This window comes from Erinaceus europaeus, chromosome 9 (assembly GCF_950295315.1).
Source record: "Erinaceus europaeus chromosome 9, mEriEur2.1, whole genome shotgun sequence".
NCBI lineage: Eukaryota > Metazoa > Chordata > Mammalia > Eulipotyphla > Erinaceidae > Erinaceus > Erinaceus europaeus.
The window spans coordinates 45,754,261-45,775,546 of record NC_080170.1 but is presented as its reverse complement, the minus strand read 5'-3'; the positions used below and the strand labels follow the sequence as shown (position 1 = coordinate 45,775,546).

The 21,286-nt window shown below is 46.0% G+C and overlaps 1 protein-coding gene across 8 annotated transcripts in view; it reads left to right on the top strand.

The window, feature by feature from the left end:
- Window positions 1-21,286, top strand: part of RGS8 (regulator of G protein signaling 8) — a 43,003-nt gene that overhangs the window by 11,597 nt on the left and 10,120 nt on the right. The window contains exons 1-6 of one of the 8 annotated variants that reach the window (XM_060197801.1): window positions 3,704-4,023; window positions 4,387-4,450; window positions 5,110-5,301; window positions 6,290-6,418; window positions 9,815-9,916; window positions 12,543-12,607. In XM_060197801.1, coding sequence (XP_060053784.1) covers window positions 6,393-6,418; window positions 9,815-9,916; window positions 12,543-12,607 — 193 coding nt within the window. In that variant the 5' untranslated portion in view covers window positions 3,704-4,023; window positions 4,387-4,450; window positions 5,110-5,301; window positions 6,290-6,392. The other 7 variants (XM_060197800.1, XM_007525834.3, XM_060197797.1 and 4 more) reach the window with 7 other exon arrangements.

Genomic DNA, 21,286 nt, shown 5'->3' with positions numbered 1-21,286 from the left:
TTGGAGGAGGTCTTTGTGGTGGAGCCACAGGCAGAGCTAAGGCTATAAGCACCGAGACTGGCATGGGGGCGCCACCTCTGTGAACAGTCGTGCTGAGTTTCCATCTGTGCAGTGGAGGTGAGGAAGGTGTCACCCTTGGAGAATGTCTGGAGAGAGCTTGAGAAAGCTCCAGTGCAGCATGTAGCATAGCACCTGGTACCAAGCACTCATCAGATGCTGAGATTGTGCACATCGGGGAAAACAGTGGTCAGTGGGGTTTCCTTACCCGGGTCATTTATGCACTTGCTTCTTATGATACTGGCTAGAAGGAGCCTGTCAGGATGGAAAGGATTCCATTTATGCTCCTGTGAAATGTCCTCCACTAGCATCAGGGTCCCAGGCAGGGCTTATGAGCTGCTTTCCAGCTCCTTTAAAAAAATAATTTTTTTTATTTATAAAAAGGAAACATTGACAAAATCATAGGATAAGAGGGGTACAGCTTCACACAATTCCCACCACCAGAACTCTGTATCCCATTCCCTCCCATGATAGCTTTCCTATTCTTTAACCCCCTGGGAGTATAGACCCAAGGTCATTGTGGGATACAGAAGGTGGAAGGTCTGGCTTCTGTAATTGCTTCCCCGCTGAACATGGGCATTGACACTTCCATCCATACTCTCATCCTGTCTCTCTCTTTCCCTAGTGGGAAAGGGCTCTGGGGAAGCAGAGCTTCAGGATGTATTGGTGGGATTGTCTTCCAGGGAAGTCTGGCATCATGCTAGCATCAACCTGGTGGTTGACAAGAGAGTTAACACACAAAGCCAAACAAATGTTGACCAATCATGGACCTAACGGCTGGAATAGTGCAGATGAAGAGTTGGGGGGGGGGGGTTCCTCCATTTTATAGATTGCTAGTAGGCATAATTTAGTTAAATTCCAAAGGGCCTGTGACTATACTAGTTCTTTTTTTTTTTCCTTTTTGTTTTTGCCCCTGAGCCTGAAATCTGATATGCCAGTGGATCCAAGTTATTGTCTGGGGGGATGATGTCATGGCTGGAAAAAGGACCAGAAAGCTGGATCAGGGAAGAGAGTAGCTCTTTAACATGGGAGAGGGGTATAAACATTGTTAACTGTAAACCCCATCGATTTGATGTGATCTGGGGCCCATAATTAGCTTAGGAGCCTATGTGACCTCTGCATCCCTCTAGATCTGAGCTCACATTCTGTGGTCATGAGTAGGAACATTCTATGCTGCCCCAATTTCTACCCATCTTCCTCAGATGTAGCTTAGAGTATGTTGTCCATTCTCCCTTCAGAGGATGGAACATTCTCTACCATTGTCGATCCAGGTTGAGGGCAAGGTTTTATGGGGCCCCACAAAAGGGTCTATTTTGTTGTTCCTGATAGAAATGAACGGTAACAATGGAGAGAGGGATTTATTCGAGGTCTAGGCCCATCATATTTGCTTGGGAATCTCAGGACTCGCTGACTAGGGCTCCAGCTGATGGAGTGGCCTTAAAGTGACTAAAGAGTCATCATTGAAGTATGCCAGCCTCTTGCCCTTATCAGCTTTTGCAGTCCTTGCTTTGCTAAGGTTAGCTTTGGAGTGAGTGAAAGAACTGTAATAGGAAGTAGGTGAGGAGGGTATCTAAGCCTAAGTAGACACTATTTCATTATGAACTTGATACTGACTCACTACAGACTATTGTGTATTTTTGCTTTTAGGTATATATTTTCCCCTAATTTATGGATACATGTGAACATATGCTGTATCTTACGGGACCTGGTCTATATCTAAGTTTTGGGACTTTGTTAGGAAGTGAATCTGCTGGAATGGAATTAGAGAATATCATGAAAGAAAAGGTCTCACCTGAGTAATGAGGGTGAAGGGTTGGCATTCCATGCCTGATGTCTCTGGACACAGTCTGAAGTGAAGCATGCTGAGGTGGTACTCATTGCATTGATTAGGTTGGGATCGGCTGATGCAATATCATTTGGTCTAACTTGAGAGAAGCATGCAGGAAAGTGAGCCCCACCTCAGAGGTTCCAGGACTGGGGGAAATATAGGCTCTATAGTGGAAATGGGAGGTTCCTGCTGTCTTAGGGCTTAAGAAGACAATAGATAGTTATTGCTATAATCACACTGTTTGGCAATTGGGTTAACTTTGAAAAATTCTTTTGTTAGGATTTGCTGTATCATACATACCCGCACCATATTTTATGTGCTTTGACTTTATTTGTATATAGCTATACCACTGGTTGCTTCTGTTCTCCCTGGACTAAGCTTTTAACATATCAAAGACTCAGCCTATGTATTAAAAGGACTCAGTCTGTGCTTTAAAAAGTTTGAGACGTTCAATCAGTTTTTCCTCTCATACTACTTAAATAGTGATTTGTATGACTACAAATTAATAGGAGTGTATATAAACACCATTCCCACCACCAAAAGACTGTGTCCCATCCCATCCCATCCCCCTAACCCCCCCCCCCCCGCCCCAATCAAGCTGAACATCCACCCTCACCCTCAACCCAGGGTTTTTACTTTTAGCTCCTTTTATAACACTAAGTTTCTAAGAGAGGGGCCCTGTGGACATTTTCAGAGAGAGACAGTGAGTCACTGTGGAGGCAGCATCAGAATTTTGATTCCATCCTCTGGTCAGATAGCGCGTGGCTGTGGCAGAGTCACTCCACCTTGAGCTGGGAGTTGGGTTCCCACCAGTGGTTTTGCTGGGAGAGTTGAGCCGGCCTAGCTGATGTCACAGGAGAAGCTCTGCTCTAAGAGTCATGAGCACATGCTCTGGTCCTTGTGCTGCTGCTTACACCTTCTGTCTCATTGGAAAGACCCCTCCCATTCATTCCTGGCCTCGGTTTTTTCATCTGCACTGGGATATGTGATGATATCCCTGACTCTGGTCCAGGGAGTGGGTGGGGGGGGTTGAGTGACAAGAGATGAAAATGCATCGTCCCTTGTTAAAGGTAACCACACAAACTCTGGCATCTAGATTATAAGCTCTTACTTCCAGTGGGGGTTTTCTGCTGCCTTCCAGGGTTCAAGAGTGATGAGCAGCAATGAAAGGCAGGTGCATTTGGAGTTAGTTCCCAAGCAGAGCTGGAAGGAGTGGAGGTGAGCTCCACCCAGGGCAGCTGGCTGCAGCCTTGAGCAGACAAGCATCAGATCCACCTGCAGGGCGGGGCCCAGTCGCAGGGTCTCTGATTCTGGTTGGGGGGTGGGGCCTGAGAATTTGCATTCCTAGAACATTCCTAGGTGAGACTGACTGACTCAGAGAACTCCTGTACTAGGGCAAGCAGCAAGACAGCCCTCAGATGCGGGCTGCTGGCAACCCCTGTGGGTAAGGTGGTTTGCCGGGGAAAGGGCAGAAGGTGAGTAAAACGGAGAAAATGTGCAGATCAGGCAGAACAAAGGGAAAAGTCACAAGTAGGGGGAAGTTGCTAGGTGATGGATGAGGGAGAGAGGTGAATTTCCTCTGTCGGAGAGAGCAGGTGAGAGGCAGGCAGGCAGGCGCCTGGAGTTGGAAATATACATATTTGGGGGAGGTGGAAAATTCTCAGGAAGAAGTGAGGAGCCCTGCAGTTGGCTGGGGAACGGATGCCTCTGGAGCATAGGGAGACAGTCAGATGTGGCAGAGAGGAACCTAATTCTAGGGCTTTCTGCTGTGTGGCTTGGTAGCACAGCACAATAGATATTGGGAGAAAGGAGGTGGAATTTAGATGTGTGACCTGCCCCATAGCTCTCTCGCTCTCTGCATTTATCACATCACATTGCATCCAGCAAGACAGCCCCCCTCCTCCTGGTTCATTAGGAGATGTGATTCCAAGTGGCTCCTGTTGTCAGCTGCTGTCTGGGCCAAGATCTCTCTCTGCTCCCTGCTCCCCTGAGCAGAGCAGCCACAGGCAGAGCAGTGGCGCTCCTCAGAAGAGAGCCCCCCCACCCCCACCCAGACAGACTCTTGCTTCTCACCTCCTCAGTGGCTGGGAAGAGTTAATACCCATTGCATCTCAGTCCCCTGCACGGGTGCAGAGGAGGTAGCTGGGGGCTGTGGGCACTTCTCCCTGGGCTGCAGGGAATCAGGTTGGGGAGGCTGGGGAGGAAGGTGCAGGAGGAGCTCCAGGTGACCTCTTGCATCCTGTAAGGAGGCTGGATGCTCTGCGAGCTGTGCCCAGGAGTCCAGCGGTCCACCGGGTATAGCTGCTTCAGTGTTTCCTGGAGGAGATAAGCCGAGAGAAGAGCTTTCAGCCACTGCCCGGTTCAAGTGGTGGGAGGTGTGCTGTGCAGGCACGCGTGTGGATGTGTGTGCATGCGCGTGTGTGTGCCCGGGCTCGTGCACACATGCCCTTCACCCGCCAAGGATTTGACTATTCAGAGAATGCTCTTCTCTCTCCCCACAGCTCCTAAGCCCGTGAACCAGCCCATTGGCAGAGACCTGCAGGCCATGAGGAGCGGCCAGAGACAGTGAGTATTGCTTGGCTGTCCGTACTCCTGCCCAGGTGCCCACGGGGGCTGATGGCATTCTCCAGATTTAATTAACTTGCCTTCCCTGCATACTGATTGCCTCTCCCGTGGAGGTTCTTTGCTGCCTCTGCTTCTCTCTATATATCTTGGCTGCTTTGCTTTTCACCTTGTTTTTTATTTATTTTCCTGAAATATTTCTTTGCATTACATCCCCTCTTTCCTGCCCCAGACTCACCAGTGACCTAATGTCCTCCTCAAGGGTGGGAGGACTGTAGGTGCAGTCACACCCTCAGCCAGCTTGGGCTCTGGGTGATCCCCTACCTCTGTCCCACTTAAGAGGGTTTAATGGGGTATCAGCCTACAGATTCTTATGTTCTTGAACCCAAAGCTGAATTGAAGGGATAGTGGAAGATCCAAGGACCATGGTGAACTGGACTTAGATGAGAAAGAGGCAGATGGCTGAGTAGCACAGGCTGGCCAGTGTGGGCAAGGGGAGCGGAGAGAGCCACATGGCAGTGATAGCTGGCTCAGTTACCCCAGTCTCCTGTAACCTTGCCTGCCATGTGGGGGAGATAGTTGTCTCTGCTTCTGTTCAGTCCCAGCATCATGGAGACCCCCTAGTCTTTTTTGGAGTTACACACCCCACCCCCACCCCGCAGGAGCCCATGGGCCATAGATGCTCCCAGGAACCCAAATTTCTAGAGGCTCCAGTGGCTGGAAATGGCTGCCTGACTTGGGGACAAGCTGGGGTTCACATGGGGCAGAGATGAAGGAAATGCCCCTGCTGTTGGGGGACAAAGTTCCAGAAAAGTGTCCTGAGGACAAGCCTTCACACAAAGTCTAATATACGCGTATGTGTGTTTTACTTTCTCTATATTAACAAAGCAGTATTTCTAACTCACTAGTTATAGTTATTAGAGGAGTTACTTTCATAAGTATTTGTGAAATGTCTAGGGTAATATCAAAATCACTTAACTGGTATATGGAGGGTTCTTTTCTATATAAATTGGGTTTTCTGTTTAAGTGGATTCTGTGTATGGCACGGGAGTTCTCAGGGGAAGCCTTTATGGAAAGGCTGCTGTCTTCATGGGAACAAAAGATTTGAGGCCCTGAGAATGGAACTCTCCAGAGAGATGATCCATGTCTTTGTCCCGTGTCTTCTTCACTTTGGGTCTGGTAGGGTCTTTTCTGAGCAGAGTGAGGTCTGTCAGCATCTGTCTGGGGAAAGAGAGGAAGAGGGACCTTCTCCCTGGACCCATGGTCCCCACAGAGGAGCCAGCCCAGGCTGTGCAGTAGCGGCAGGGCCTGACAAACCTCCCTAGGTGCTCTCCATCCTTCCTTCTTGCCTCCACACCCCCAGGTTCTGTGCTCCCACCCCCAGGACAGGATTCCCTGGGAGCTAGGTGGGAGGCAGGTTCACAGCCAGCCAGGTGATTTTTGAGCCAGTATTGGACCAGTCACACACACACACACACACACACACACACACACACACACTGGGTGGTTACTGGGATCCCACTCAGAGACGGTCATCTGGGCTGGCCAGGCCATGCCTCCTTCCCTTGAAGCACATGCCCCACTTCACTGCTGCTGGCCATGGCTGGAGATAGGTGACACAGGCCAGTAGGCCGCAGTATGCATCAGCCCCCTATTAGGTTCCTTCCTGTCTGTGGTTTATGGCCCTGGCTGTGCATGTCTGCGGGGATTAGGGGGAGAGTAGTGGGGATGGGTATGTGTGGAGGGAATGGAGTATTGCATTGACTGGAAGTCCCCTAAGAGTAATAGTATTGCCATTAGGTCAGAGAGGGCCCCCTCTTACAGCAGGTTCTCTGATTGTAGGTGAGAGGAGGCAACAGGGTCTATCCCTGTGCCCTGCAGCCTGACCCCTGGCCCTAACATCCCTACAGACCAGCCCAAGGGGTGCCACACTCCGGGGGCCTGCATGGCCGCTTTGCTGATGCCACGCAGGTAAGCATACCTGTCTTCTCCTATGGCTCTGTCTTTTTTTTTTTTGTGCCTCCCTGTGTCTCCTGCCCCCACTGTTCTAGATCCCAAAGGTGAACATCTACTGGCATGTCTCCCAGGCCTCCTGTGGATTGCTGCCCTCCCCATGGGGCTTATTTTTTCAATTTTGTTTTACAAAAGGTTTATTTATTAATGAGAGAGAGAGAGAGAGAGAGAGAGAGAGTGAGAGAGAGAGAGAGAGAAGAGAGGGAGAGAACTGCAGCAGCACTCTGGCCTATGTGGTGTCTCTGGACTTCATGCAAGTCCCATGCACTGTGGCTGTGCCACCTCCTATGCCCCACCCTGGGGCCTCTTGCAGAGCCTTTACCTTGTGGACAGGACCCATCTTGGGTGTCAGCCTCTCTTGTCACCAGTGAGACTGATGGGGTAAGACATTGCATGCATTTATTTGAACCCTTTAGGAACCCCTTTGAGTTACTGGGGAAGAGATAAAGTGTGAAGACCAGCTTAGATTTTTTTTCCCTCCCTCCCTTTTATGTTTGTCTCTTGCATGTGCTCCCATGATTTCAGAGCTAACTAATCAGGCCATCATGCAGTTATTATCTAGACAGGATGGATAACTCAAGCCATTTTGTTCCAAAAAAGAACATTTATGTGGAAGAATTCTGCAAATGTCTTGGGGAGCACAGGCACCTTGATGACAAATTTCCCCTTTTATCTCCATGGGTCCCTGCCACTCCTTGTTAGAAGGCTGGCGGCATTTGCCATTTTGGGAAATCCTCTGAATTGCTGTTTGGAGGCGTCAACGTGACTATGCTGTGATTGATGATCCCGAGCTACTGGGGGTGAACTGACTCACTGGCAGTCAGGTTCTGGCCTAGGCACTGCTCAGTGAGGGAACCGTCCCCAGGAGGGACATAGCCACCACTGTGAGGTGCACTGTGCACCTGACTAAGGCGGGAGGTGGACACACAGTTGTGCAGATCCATTGTTCTGCAGGGCAGGGGATATTTCTAGAAACTTGATAGTTTCAGTCCTGAAAGCTTCTTGGAGACAAGCTGTGGAGGTGCAATGCTGTACAGCCTGGACAAATAGGACAGCAACCCTGTGTGTCGGATACGATTTTTGTGCTCATTGACGAGGTTAGGGAGGAGAACCCATTTGACGTAAAGGGAGATAGAGTTGGATGCCTTCTGACACCTGTGCAGAAGCAGAAGAGCCTTCTTAGCCCACAGAAGACAGTGTCCTCTAGAACTAGAGCCCAGGCAGACGGGTTGCAGAGTGCATGTGGCAGTCCCTTCTGAGTAGTAAGTAAGCTACTCTGAGGCCCTGATATGATTATCTCAACCCCTCCCAATTGTCTTTGTCCTCCACACCAGGGATTGCCATGGTTAAAGGTCAGAGGTTAGCAAACCGTCTGTCAGGACCAGAGAGTCAATATTTTCCACTCTGTGGTGATGTGGTCCATGTGCAGCGTGCACTCTGCCCTGGTGCCTGGCAGTCGCTCCATATTGTGTGTGGCACAGGGGGTTCCTGTGTCCCATTCAAACTTGATTTCCATAAACAGACAACCCACAGGGCTTGCCAGTTTCTGGGCCAAAGTGAAAAGGGGGTGGTCATGTTGGAAGTCAGAGACAGTTATATCACCTGCCAGTGGGCCACCACAATAGATACTGACTTAAGTATCTAGTCTTTAGAGCTTGTTTGGAGGTTCTAGCAGGGGAGTGCAGCTACTCGTATACCCTTGACCGAAGGCCGTCCACTTCGACTGAGCATGCAGCTTCGGGAGGGACGCACATGGAGCGGTGAGGGAGGAAGGGGACACCCGCCTAGCCAGCCAGATTAGCCAAATCAACCCTGGCGATCAATGGGGTGACAGACATCACAGCCAGATCGCCCTCACATCCGTATCTAGTCTTTAGAAAAAGAAAAGTGTGAGGGTTAGAAACATGCATGCTGGGGCTGGGTGTTGGTGCACCTAGCTAAGTGTATGTATTAACATGCACAAGGACCTAGGTTCAAGCCCCCGGTCCCGACCTGCAGGAGGAAAGCTTCATAAGTGGTGAAGCAGCGCTGCAAGTGTCTATCTCCTTCTCTACCTCCCCCTCCCTCTCATTTTTTTTACTGTTCTATTAGATAAAATACATAGTTAAAAAATGAAGGAAAGGAAACATGTATGTTAAGATGTTCAACATTGGGAGTCGGGCTGTAGCACAGCGGGTTAAGCGCAGGTGGCGCAAAGCACAAGGACTGGCATAAGGATCCTGGTTCGAACCCCGGCTCCCCACCTGCAGGGGAGTCGCTTCACAGGCGGTGAAGCAGGTCTGCAGGTGTCTATCCTTCTCTCCTCCTCTCTGTCTTCCCCTCCTCTCTCCACTTCTCTCTGTCCTATCCAACAACGACAACAACAATAATAACTACAACAATAAAACAACAAGGGCAACAAAAGGAAATAAATAAATAAAATAAATATTTAAAAAAAAAAGATGTTCAACATTATGGGCCGGGAGCTAGCTCCGTGGGTAGAGTGAGTACCTAACCATTCATGAAATCCTGGGCTCAAGCTCCATCATCACATGAGAACATTATGAATAACACTGAAGGGGGCACCAGGAATGGTGGAACCGTGCTTGGATATACCTCTCTTTCTTTCTTTAAGTACATAGAATAAAGAAATTTTGGGACAATGATGGAGCTGGACCCTAAACAAGTGATAATTCAAGTGCATGGTCAAGTGAGAAGAGCCAGCAGAGGGGCTATTGGTTCTACTGGGCTATTGACCTGCTGGTTGTCCTGTTGGTTCAGTCTCCAGGACTGCTCGTTTGTAACAGCAAGGGGTTCCCCAGATTGTGGGAAGAGTGGGATGGAGTTGGTACCAGTGGACCTTCCCTGAAGCTCCCCTCTGTGTCTGTGCTCCCCTGTGGCGTGCGAGTTCCCTCCTGCTCTCTGTACAGGGGTCGCTTCTGGGACTTTCATAGTCAGGAGCCACTGCCATTGCTACTTTGCCATCCTTGCAGGAGACCAAAATGTGCATTGCTATTAAAGAAATCACTGTGATTTCTTTCCCTACTGGGGATCCTAATTTAGAAATTCTTGCAAGCTAGTGACCTCCACTGACTTACCCTTAGCTTGCTTTGCAAAAGTCTGTAAAGCACCAAGACTCTTAGGAGAGGGTTCCTATTCTGTTCTGCTGGTCAGGGCACAGGCCAGAGAGTGAGTCTATGCCTTACCCTTATAGATGTTTCTCCTTCCAATTCTGCCATCTTCAGGAGACCCTATGGGGAAGGATGATGCTGGGCACACAACTGGCTCCAGAGGTGGCATCTCCAGGGTCCTTTCTAGAACTGCCTGCTGTTGTCATCACTGTGTCCCCCCAACCTGTGTTTGTGCTTGTTGCAGGAACAAAGGGATGAGGACACGACTGGGATGCTTGTCTCACAAGTCAGATTCATGTAGTGACTTCACAGCCATTCTTCCCGACAAACCCAACAGGGCTCTGAAGTGAGTAGAAGGGACACCTGGCATTCTTGGGGCATCCCCCATGGCTGCCTGATACAGGGCTGGGGACCCGGTCTTCTCCAAGGAGCTGCTGACCAGGGAGCCCTGGGACCATACATTCCTGCCTCTTGGGAACAACTGTGCTGTCTCGGTATATGAAGGAAAATGTGTTCATTTCCCTTTTCAAAAAGTGTAACTGAGTGAGGGAGATAGCATAATGGTTATGCACAGAGACTCTCATGCCAGAGGGTCTGAGGTCCCAGGTTCAGTCCCCCATAAGATCATAAGCCAGAGCTGATCAGTGCTCTGGTAAACAAACAAACAAAACCCTTTCTTTTGGGACCAGGTGGTGGCACGCTTGGTTGAGCGCACATGTTACAGTGCTCAAGGACCCAGGTTCAAGCCGCTGGTTCCCACCTGCAGGGAGAAAGCTTCATGACTGGTGAAGCAGGGCTGCAGGTGGCTCTCTTTCTTTCTCCCTCTCCATCTCCCCTACCATCTTGATTTCTGGCTGTCTCTATCCAATAAAGATATTTTTAAAAAAGTGTAACTGAGGTAGGGAAGATAGCATAGTGGTTATGCAGAGAGACTTTTATGCCTGAGACTCCAAAGTCCCTGGTTCAGTCTCTCACAACATCAAAAGCCAGAGCTGAGCAGTACTCTGAGGGACAAAACGTCAAAATGTATAACTGAGTATAGTCACCTCCTTTTATTATTTTTTAAATTTTTTATATTTATTTATTTTCCCTTTTGTTGCCCTTGTTTTTTTCTTCATTGTTGTTGTAGTTATTTTTGTTGTTATTATTGTAATAGAGAGAAATGGAGAGAGGAGGGGAAGACAGGGGGAGAGAAAGATAGACACCTGCAGACCTGCTTCACCGCCTGTGAAGGGACTCCCCTGCAGGTGGAAAGCCGGGGGCTCGAACTGGGATCCTTATGCTGGTCCTTGTGCTTTGCACCATGTGCGCTTAACTCTCTGTGCTACTGCCCGACTCCCCCTTTATTATATTTTAAATATTTATTTATTTGTCATGAGAGAAGAGAATGAAAGGTGTGTGTGTGAGAGAAAGAGAGATCAAGGATTAGGGCACTGCTCACTCTGGATGAAGGTGGTGCTGGGCTTGAACCTGTGCCCTCTGGGGCCTCAGGCTTGCAAGCTGGTATTCTAACAGACTGAGCTATCTGGCCCTTTATTTTGATAACTTTCTTTTCTCTTCTTGACTGTAGCACTTCTCATCTCTGGCTTACAATAGTGTGGGATATTGAACCTAGGCATCAACATGGAAGTCTACTGCATCATCATGTTATCTCCCTAGTCCCTGATCCCTTACTTTTAAGGAAACGATAGTACCCATCATGTTTAGAAAGTTTCATTGAAGGATATTTCTTGGCTTTATTTAGTTGTCAGTCTGGCTCTCAATTTGGAAACATTCAAAGCTACTCTAAAAATTTGGAAGTGGCCCCAGGGCCCTCTCCCACTAGGGAAAGCTACAAACAGGCTGGGAGCATGGATAAACGCCAGTGGAGAAGTAATTACGAAGCCAGGTCTTTCACCTTCTGTACCTCATAATGATCCTTCGTCCATGCTCCCAGAGGGATAAAGAACAGGAAAGCTTCCAATGGAGAGGATGGGATATCGAATTCTGGTGGCGGAAATTGTGTGGAATTGTATCCTTCTTATCCTGTGGTCTTGTGGATCTTTATTAAATCAATGAAAAAATTTGAGAGTGGAGCAGTGCTAGGAGTAGGGATCAGTACTAGGGTGGGTAGGTCTCTTTGGGGTGATGGCACTGGAACTTTGGTGTGAGTCTTATATACACATATAGGTGTGAGACTATACTCCCCAATTTTCTTAGGATTGTACATCCATGTTAATAAAAAGAAATAAAAGTCTGCTTGGGTGTAGATAACCAGGATTCATCTACACTGTGAGGCATCGTATTAAGCGAGAGCACAGAGGGAACCTCTTTCACCCCTCACCGAGCTGTGTGGTAAGGAGGGCACCTTCTTTCTCTCATGGAGGTGAAGAAAGTCAGGGAAAAGCAAGAAGCTGAGTCAGGAGCTATGCCAAGCCCTGTTGCTTTCCCTCAATACCTTGGCATCATTCAGTTTTGCACATGTTCGAGCTTTGCTTTTATTTTATTTTATTTTATTTTAAAAAATATTTATTTATTTTCTTTTTTTGTTGCCCTTGTTTTTGTTGTTGTTGTTGTAGTTATTATTGTTGTTGATGTCAGCATTGTTGGATACGACAGAGAGAAATGAAGAGAGGAGGGGAAGACAGAGAGGGGGAGAGAAAGATAGACACCTGCAGACCTGCTTCACCGCCTGTGAAGTGACTTCCCTGCAGGATCCTCACGCTAGTCTTTGCGCATTGTGCCACGTGCGCTTAACCCGCTGCGCTAGCGCCTGACTCCCCAAGCTTTGCTTTTAGACTCAAAGTCTATGCACTGAAAACCTGAGGTTTCTCTGTCAGTGACTTACAAATGTGCATGTTCACGGGGATAGATTCTAGGACTGTAGGTACAATCTTTATTGGTGCCCATTTCCCTCCCTCAAGCCAATCTTGGCAACAACTGGGGATAAGTTGTTTCAAAAATATCCAAGAATGACGTTTCTTCTTTTCTAGGAGGCTTTCAACAGAAGAAGCTACAAGGTGGGCAGATTCCTTTGATGTGCTTCTCTCCCATAAGTGTAAGTGGAACTCATCAATTTAGTAAAAAGGTGAATCACATACTTTCTCTAAGTCAGGTCATAAGAGGGTCCCAGAAACCTCTAACAATGCCTCCCCAGATCTGTTTACTTAGAAATGCATGTAGATAAGAAAACAGCTTAAATTCAGTAAGAATACCTGCTTGGCTGTTTTTTTGGTTGAGAGCATAGTCCTTACTCCAGGCCTTGTGCTTTGTGCCATGCGCGCTTAACCCACTGAGCTACCTCCCGCCTCCCTGAAAGTATAGTCCTAATAGATTTTCACACACTTAGCAGTTTGTGCAACTGGAAGGTTATCTCAGAAAATTAGAGTGATGGGCTTCAAGGGAGGATGAGGAGAGAAAGGCAAGGTTCCACCACAGATCTTGTTAACAAAATTCAACAAGAACTCTTGGAGTTACTCATCAATCAACTGAATATTCTGGGCTTGCAGCTATTCATTGGAGTTGTCAACTTTTCTGGGTTGTTATTATTTTTTTTTGGGGGGGCTACTACCCCACCTTCTTCACAACCCTCAATGTCTTAGGGTGCAAGTTTTATTGGATGACTTTTGTCCTTCTTCCTTTTTCCTTCTTTATCTCTCATGCCATCAGTGTGCCACCAAGGCAGACATAGTTGCTCATATAAAGGTGTGGGAAGGACACATTGGTGATGCTCACAGTCTCCATCGATGACTTTTTTCCCCTCATCATAGGCAAGACCAAGTTACCTGGGTTGTGAGATGCCAGTGATGTTAAATGTATGGATGTGGAAGAACAGGAGTGAGGAAATGAAGATTTTTTTGAAGAGAAAAGAAGTTTCACACTTCAGTTCATCTCATCAATCTTAGAAATACACATTGATTCAGGAACAGGACAGCATTCAGTTTACTGTTTCCACATGACTGGGGAATGTGACTTTGTACAAGGAAGCTAAGGGCATGTTGGCTGAAGATCAGACCTGTGTTCTCAATTCTGATCCAGGTCTGCTACTAGAGAGTTGAGTGACCTGGATGGCTCCCTGGGTTTCATGCAGGTGCCTTATGCATTTAGAAATGATTCTGTCTCTACATGAATGAAGCCTTCACTCTAACTCCACCCCCACCATAGTATACTAATGAGCAAATGCCTGTGACTGGATTTTCAAAAAAGATTCAAAATCTACAAATAAGCACATATTGTAGCAAGCAATTTGATGAGACAAATAGTCATTTGGATGTTCTATGGATTACATTTGGGAAGGAAAATAAAGAAGCATAGATTCAGCATATCGAACATATGGCCATCCTCCAAACAGCAAGTGTATGTGGTGTATTTGCCAAAGCAGAACATATGTATAAGAACACTTAGAATTTGACAGTAATGCTTGCTTTTTTGTCCAAGGCTATCCTAACTTATTTTTGAAAGTTGAATTATGTAAAAGAAGTGTCACTATCAATTTGCACCTTCAATTTCAGCTTCATAACTGACTCAATTTAAGTCAAGTCCCTGAGGCTGTTTCATTCCAGAGGGGAATAGAGACACACACACCTGCATGCTACCTGTCATCTTACTAAGAGGCACCATTCAGTGACTTGGTGTTTCTCTGCTCAAAGGCATTTTGTCAGAATATGTTGGATATATATATATGAAAAAAGCTATACGTTTTGGTGCTAGTTATTAATGTAACAATGTTATGGATAGAACTTTGTAGATAGATTAGTGGATATAGTGGATGGATACTTGGGGTGTATTTAAACAGCCTCAGTGGCAAAATATGGAGAGTTAAGAGGTTTAATTCCACTTGTTTTATTTGATTTGATGGTTTTTGAGAACAGAGACTCTTGCCTCCACTCTGTGGGGTCTGCTCTTAGTTTTCAGGAACAAGTCATGATACTTTTCTGAGACAGGGAGCCCCCAAGGGGTTAGAAGCTGACACCAGATTGCTGGCTTGTAAAGCCACTACAGAAATAAGCCTTTTGAACTTGGAACTTCTGTGATCCTTCCTATAGTCTGGTGCTCTGTTTTTATTTGTTTGGTTCAGAAATAAAAAGGCATTGGTGTGAGTGTCTTTGAGAAGAAGGAGGTCTTTATTCAAGAGCTGTGGGAAGAGTGTCAAGCTTTTAGAACTTGAACTCTTATTCCTTATAAAAGAGACAGAGCAGTTGGAACCTGGGTTACCTTGAAAGGTGTTGACAACTTTCTCAGAGTCTAATTAATTTGGGTTAGTATCATGGCTCAATTAGGGATGATTAAGCTTTTCCAAAGAGATTGCGCCTGTCTGGTCCCTTAGGGACAGAAGCTGATCAGAGGTTTGCAGGCGTTTGAATGAAGACAACAAAATGTCCTTAAAAAGGAGAGAGGAGGGGAGTCGGGCTGTAGCGCAGCAGGTTAAGCGCAGGTGGCGCAAAGCACAAGGACCGGCATAAGGATCCTGGTTCGAACCCCGGCTTCCCACCTGCAGGGGAGTTGCTTCACAGGCGGTGAAGCAGGTCTGCAGGTGTCTATCTTTCTCTCCTCCTCTGTCTTCCCCTCCTCTCTCCATTTCTCTCTGTCCTATCCAACAACAACAACAACAATAATAACTACAACAATAAAAAACAACAAGGGCAACAAAAGGGAATAAATAAGTAAAATAAAAATAAAAAAAAAGGAGAGAGGTGAAGTGCTGGATGGCTGGGTTCCAGGGGAAAAAAGTACATTTTTCTAGAGCCCAGACCCTGAAAATTCCTCCATACTTAGGTAGATACCCTTTTTAAGATTCCTATTTCCAAAAATCTGGATGGTGGTAGTTTTCTTTTCATTCTCAATCATTTAAAAATATTTTTATAAATAAATAAATAAATAAATAAATAAATATATATATATATATATATATATATATATAGAGAGAGAGAGAGAGAGAGAGAGAGAGAGGGCCCAAGGAAGAGACCAGGGAAGTGTTCAGGACCCCTGAGCCTCAGGCATGAAAATCTTTTGCATAACCATTTTGGCTGTCTCTCCAGCCCCTCTCATTCTCAATCTATAGAGCATCTTTGCCATCTCTGCTTTGCCTGGGTGTTTGGTACACTTAGTTTTTTTTTTTTTTAAAGCATACTGCATGTTGTTAATATACAAAATCTCTATCAAGTAGTTTATTGGAGTAGGACCATGCTTACACATAACACTGGGAATGAAACAGTGTGCTGACTACTGACTAAGGGGAAAAGTGGTCTTCAGATTTCACGCAGAATCTTGATTCAGAATTCCTCTTCAGTTCTCTCGCTTCTGTATTAGAAGTCCTCACTGATCTGGAGCATAGGGGGCTGCTTTTGGTTCAGAGCTGTTACTACTGATTTGGGACATATGCCTTTGGTCGTTAAGATGAGAATATGGGTTGTGATCTGGGTTTTTATTCAGGCCTGCTTATCAATAACTGGGAGACCTGGACAGAAGTCCCGTCTGTTGGGAAACCTGCTTCCTCCCCTTACAGGGAGGGGTCTGGAGGTGGGGGAGGCACAGAGGCCAGACCCAGATGGGCCTTCTTGTTCCAGGATGTTGTCTTGTAGCTACCACCCAGCTAGGCAGTAAATTAGTTCCCTCTCACAGGTGGTTGGAGCTACACTGCCTGCTGGGCTATGTAAAACTGCTTCCAAGTTGAAATGGCTATCTTACAAAAGGGGTTAGGCATCCTGCCCTCAGCCTCCTCTCTCCCGCAGGGGCCCATAGTACAAAGCATACAGCCCAGCCTTAAATGTTAGAGGGAGAAGCCTGGGAGGTGGCACAGTGGCTAGAGCACTGGACTTGTAAGCATGAGGTCCTGAGTTTGATCCTTGGTGTTGTGTGTATCAGTGATGTTTGAGTTCTCCCTTTCGCTTGTATTAAACAAACAAATAAATCCTTTAAAAATGCTAGGGGAAAGCAGTAGTTTTGCTGTTTTCTCAACTTTTGAATAAAGAAACAATTTGGAAAGCAAATGTTTGGAGCAGTTTTATTTCCAATCTCATTTGCTTTCAAGTACAGTACAAAGCTAAAGAAGCACCCTCAGAGGTGCGTGAAAGAACCATTAGCTAAGTGCTCCTTTTTTTTTTTTTTAAACTAACAAATGAAAAATGAAATCAAAATTGCTGATGGCTTCATTAGATAGGGTAGTATTTCTAGTGTGCATTAATTTGACATCTTTTTCTTGTTCATCTAGTGACAATTCCATTTGGTGTCTGTGAGTAGTGCATGTAATCGGCCCTGAGGGTGTGTGTGTGTGTGTGTGTGTGTGTGTGTGTGTGTGTGTGTGTTTTCCTTTCTAACTCTTTCTGAAGTTTGTAATGGGCTAGGGAAGGCTCCCAGCTTGTGGGAGATCACTTCTGCTGCCAGGCTACTGGAGGGCAGACACAGAACTATGTATCTTCTGCTTTGATTTTTCATGGGGTTCATACCTCTGCTTGTTAGTTGTTTAACTTTCAGTGGACATAATTGGGAATTGGTCCTCTTTTTCTCCCATTCTCTCCCACCTCTTGACATAGAAGGTATGTTATTTCAATTTTAAGTGAGGTTGTATTCAGGATTTCTTTCACCCTGACCCCCACCTGGATAACAGAGCATCCCAGTGTCTCTTCCATCCTTGGCCTTGTTTTGATGTTTGCATAGAGGTCTACACAGACCTGACCCTTTCAGGCCCAGGCGGGGCTAGAGAAGTGGAAGAGCATAGCTGGATGTTCTTTAGCATGTGCAGAGTTAGTACCCATCTTGGAGAAAGGAGTCTATTGATAAAGAAACTTTAGTATAAGAAAAAATTATCCCGGGGGCATATAGCATAGCAGTTATGCAAAGAGACTCATGTGCCTGAGGCTCCAAAGTCCCAGGTTCAATCCCCCACACCACCATAAACCAGAACTGAGCAGAGCTCCAGTTAAAAAAAGAAAGAAAGAAAAAGGAAAAAAAAATCTCCACTTTGGGAATAACAGTTGAGATTTATAGAAAAATATGCTAACATGACCTGGTTGCATAGCAACCAGGCACAAACCCGAAATCCCACAGTGAAATGACCTGCTCATGAACTTCCTTAACCTTTCATCCCATGCCTTTAGCTCACTTTGAATATACTTAACCAGTCGGGTTTCCACTGACTGCAAAGCCCTGTGCACACATTTCTCCAGATCCCCAAGGCCCTAGAACAGTGTTAGAAGTACTACTCTGAGCAGCCCAGGTGACACAGTGGATAAAGCATTAGATTTGGAAGCATGAGGTCCTGAGTTCACCCCCCAGTATCACATGTACCAGGGAGATGCTCTGGTTCTCCCTCTCATAATTGATCAATTAATCTTTTTAAAAAGAAGCATGTTCTCTGGAACAAGGGAGAACATCCACAGGCCTGAGCATCTTGATGTTGATGTTGAGGGTGTTGTGCTCGCCAAGAAACACACTAAGTGCTCAGGCTGTGTGGCCCTTGGGTGGTTAGCAGTCCAAATGATGCAGCCTCTGTGGCCTGTAGGGCAGAGGGTGTCCACAGTATAAAGCCAAGTCCCGCATGCATGCTTTCTGGGCAGACTGAGGACAGGGGTTAGAGAGAGCAAGAAATAGAGTAAGATGGGAAGAAGCATCTTAGAGATGTCTACAGGGTGGTATTTTCCTCGGTGTCTAAGAGTGTGGGTGCCTTCTGCCCAGGTAGGTGTTTCTGGGACACACTTAGTAACTAGAAGAAGAGTTCTGGGGAAGCTCGCTAACCAGCTTTGTGACATTAAACAGGTCACATCACCTCTACACACTCCATTTCCTTTGTCTCTACCAGAGGAGGAAGGAGAGTTTGCATTGCAACACTGTTGTGAGGATGAAATATGATCCTGGTTGTAAGATGCAAACTTTGGTGCACAGAGAAATTTATTTGTGTATTTATTTTAGATAGGGACAGAGAAGGAATAGAGAGGGAGAGAGAGAGAGAGAGAAACAGAGACAGAGGCTTCCTTCAATACCATGGGAACAAGGCCTGAAGCTGGGTAGTTACATGGCAAAGCAGTATACTATTGTAGTGACTTATTTGTTTAAAATTTTTTTTAAATATATATTTAGCAAGTGAGTTATTTCAGCACCCCCACAGAGAAGTTTATAAAGGGTCATACTTTTTGGAACATAGCATGAAATGTGTTGAAGAAAATATGCTGTGCTTCCTTTGTGTTGGAACTTTGTTTGTTGTCACAGGCATATAGAGATTGAAGTCAGTGTAGAGTGGACCCACTTTGATTCCATACTGATGCCTCCCCCATCCTTTCCAATTTCCACTCAGTGCAAATGACAGAATCCCTTTGAAGATGTAGCTTTTGTTAAGTACAGTACGCAAATATGATCTGTTCCATTTTTTACTTAATATCTTTTCATTATTTCTATATTAAAACAAGAAAGATATCCCTAGATAATTAATTACTTTGAATAAAATAGATGATAGATAGATTGATGATAGATAGATAGTAGACCAGAGCATCTCTTTGCCATCTTTGATGGCCTATTATTTTTGTCTTATGTGGTACTAGGGGTTGAATCTAGAGCTTCACAAATGTATGCTCTATCACTGAGCCACCTCCCCATGCCCCATGTTTGGAAGTTTTCAGGCTATGGAATGGTATATACATGAGGTTTTCTAATACTTCTCTTGCGTTAAAGGAGTCATCTGCGAGTGCTAAACTTTCTCCCCATTGGGATGCATCTACTTGGTGTTCCCCTGATTGGAAAGCTCCTTGCCAGTTTCTTATAATGGTTGCAAATATAGACTTGGCTTGTTTTTCTATCCTGTTACTTGAGCCAGCATCTGCTGGATAACACATGACAGGACACTGAAATAGGCGTTGTAATACCCAGGCTCCCTGGACTCTTTCTGTGAGCAAGTCCTGGAAGAAACCATGCTGCCTTTTATTCTCATGGAGAGTTCAAAGACTCAAACAGCTTTCAAGTCCCACTGCTATTCTAATCTATCATCTTGGTATATATACACTGACAAAGTAAAGATCATTGAAGAAATTACATTAGTCACAAGACTGAAGTATAATCAGCATATCAGTTACTTGTCAATAAGTGTTATTAACTGGAAATAGTTTGTTCTCAAAATAGTCTCCCTACAGAAATCCCATTTAGCCATAGTCATCTGTCTAAAACCCGTTATTTTGTAGATAGCATCAAAGGATGCTTTGATCCTTTCCTCATCACAAATTTCAAATTAGTGAACTTGGCTCTGAGCCAACGAGGCTTCGACTTTGTTATTAGTATATGTGACTGGATTTTATAAATTTTTCTTCCTCTCCTATCTTGTCTGACCTTGCAATTCATTCACTAGTTTATTGTTTCTAATTGACCGAAGGTGCCAAAGGACTCTGGCTAGGAGGACAGGTCCTTGGTAAGCAGGGAAATGAAAAATCATCTTTCGATCTTGTATTTTTTTTCCCAACCCTGAGAGTGGTGTTAGGCTCAAGCCCACTCCCATGCCACTTAGATCGGGACTCCTGGACCTTGAACTGTGAGCTGAGCCCCTCCCTGCTGCACCAGCTGCACTGCTCATTCATAATGACCTAGTTTGCTCTCTTATGTAAGCTCTGCATCAAAGAGCTGGAGACAGAGAGCGCCCGCAGCATGTGCGGCCATGGCTGTATTCTTGGAGATTCTGTGCAGACTCAGGAGGCAGCCAGCATTCTGTCGGGTGTTCCAGGAATTCTGGACCCAGGCCTCCACCTGCCTGTGATTAGACACAAATCTCAGACAATGGGCCATGTCCTTAGAGCCTTGACTTTTTAAAAGGTCATCAAGACAAAGGCAAGGAGAAGAGAAAATGAATGAAGAAACAGCACATCCTCCTTTTCTGTCCAGTCTGCCTTAGCTGTTCACTCCCTACCCCCTTTAAGTTGCCAGGGCTGTCTTTTTCTTTCCTCCTTTCTTTTTGGAAGCAGACAAGTTAGGTCCTGTATGATGGCTCCTTAAGCCACTCAAGTCTCATCATAAAGGTCATTTTTTGAGTGTGTATTGTACGTGCTGCTTGCAGGTAGTAAGACTCGTCCCCTACCCCCAACAAACAGGATCTGGTTTCCAGGGGAGAGACCCAGGCTCAGAGAGGCTTAGCATCATGCCCCAAGTCACACCTAGCCATGTAGGTCAGAGCCAGGACATTGTCCTAGCCAGAATGACTTCAGGGATAAGAGCCAATTCACTCCAGATGTTGGAGGGGGACTCTTATTCCTGGGGCTGCTGAGATCTAGGGAATAGAGAGGGTCACGCTGAGAGCCTTCAGTCAATCTGTGCAAGCCAGCCTCTGGGCGATGACCCTGCATTTAATCCACTGCAGTCTGTGGTCCAGCAGAGAGAAGATGAGAAAGGTTGGCAGAAAGAGAAGGATGGCGGAAGGAAGGGGTAGAATAAGAAGAGAAGAAAGGGAGAGAGGTGGAAATGGTGCTGAGAAGTTGGGAAGAGGGCAGGAGATGAGATTGCTGGGAAGAGATGGAAGATGAGACAGGAAAAGAACAAAACTGGGGGAGGGGAGACTCTTAATGAATGTCACATTAGACATTCATTATAAATTAGCTTATAAATTCTGCCCAGTGGTGACTTTTTCTGATTTGTTCATGTCATTCACAAAGCCCAACCCTTGGGGGCTGACCGAGCACATTCACAGGGTGTGGAACTACAATCCTGAAATCTTGTAAGTTTGTAAAGCAATGTTAATTCAACAATCATAAAAAGAAAGAGATGTCTT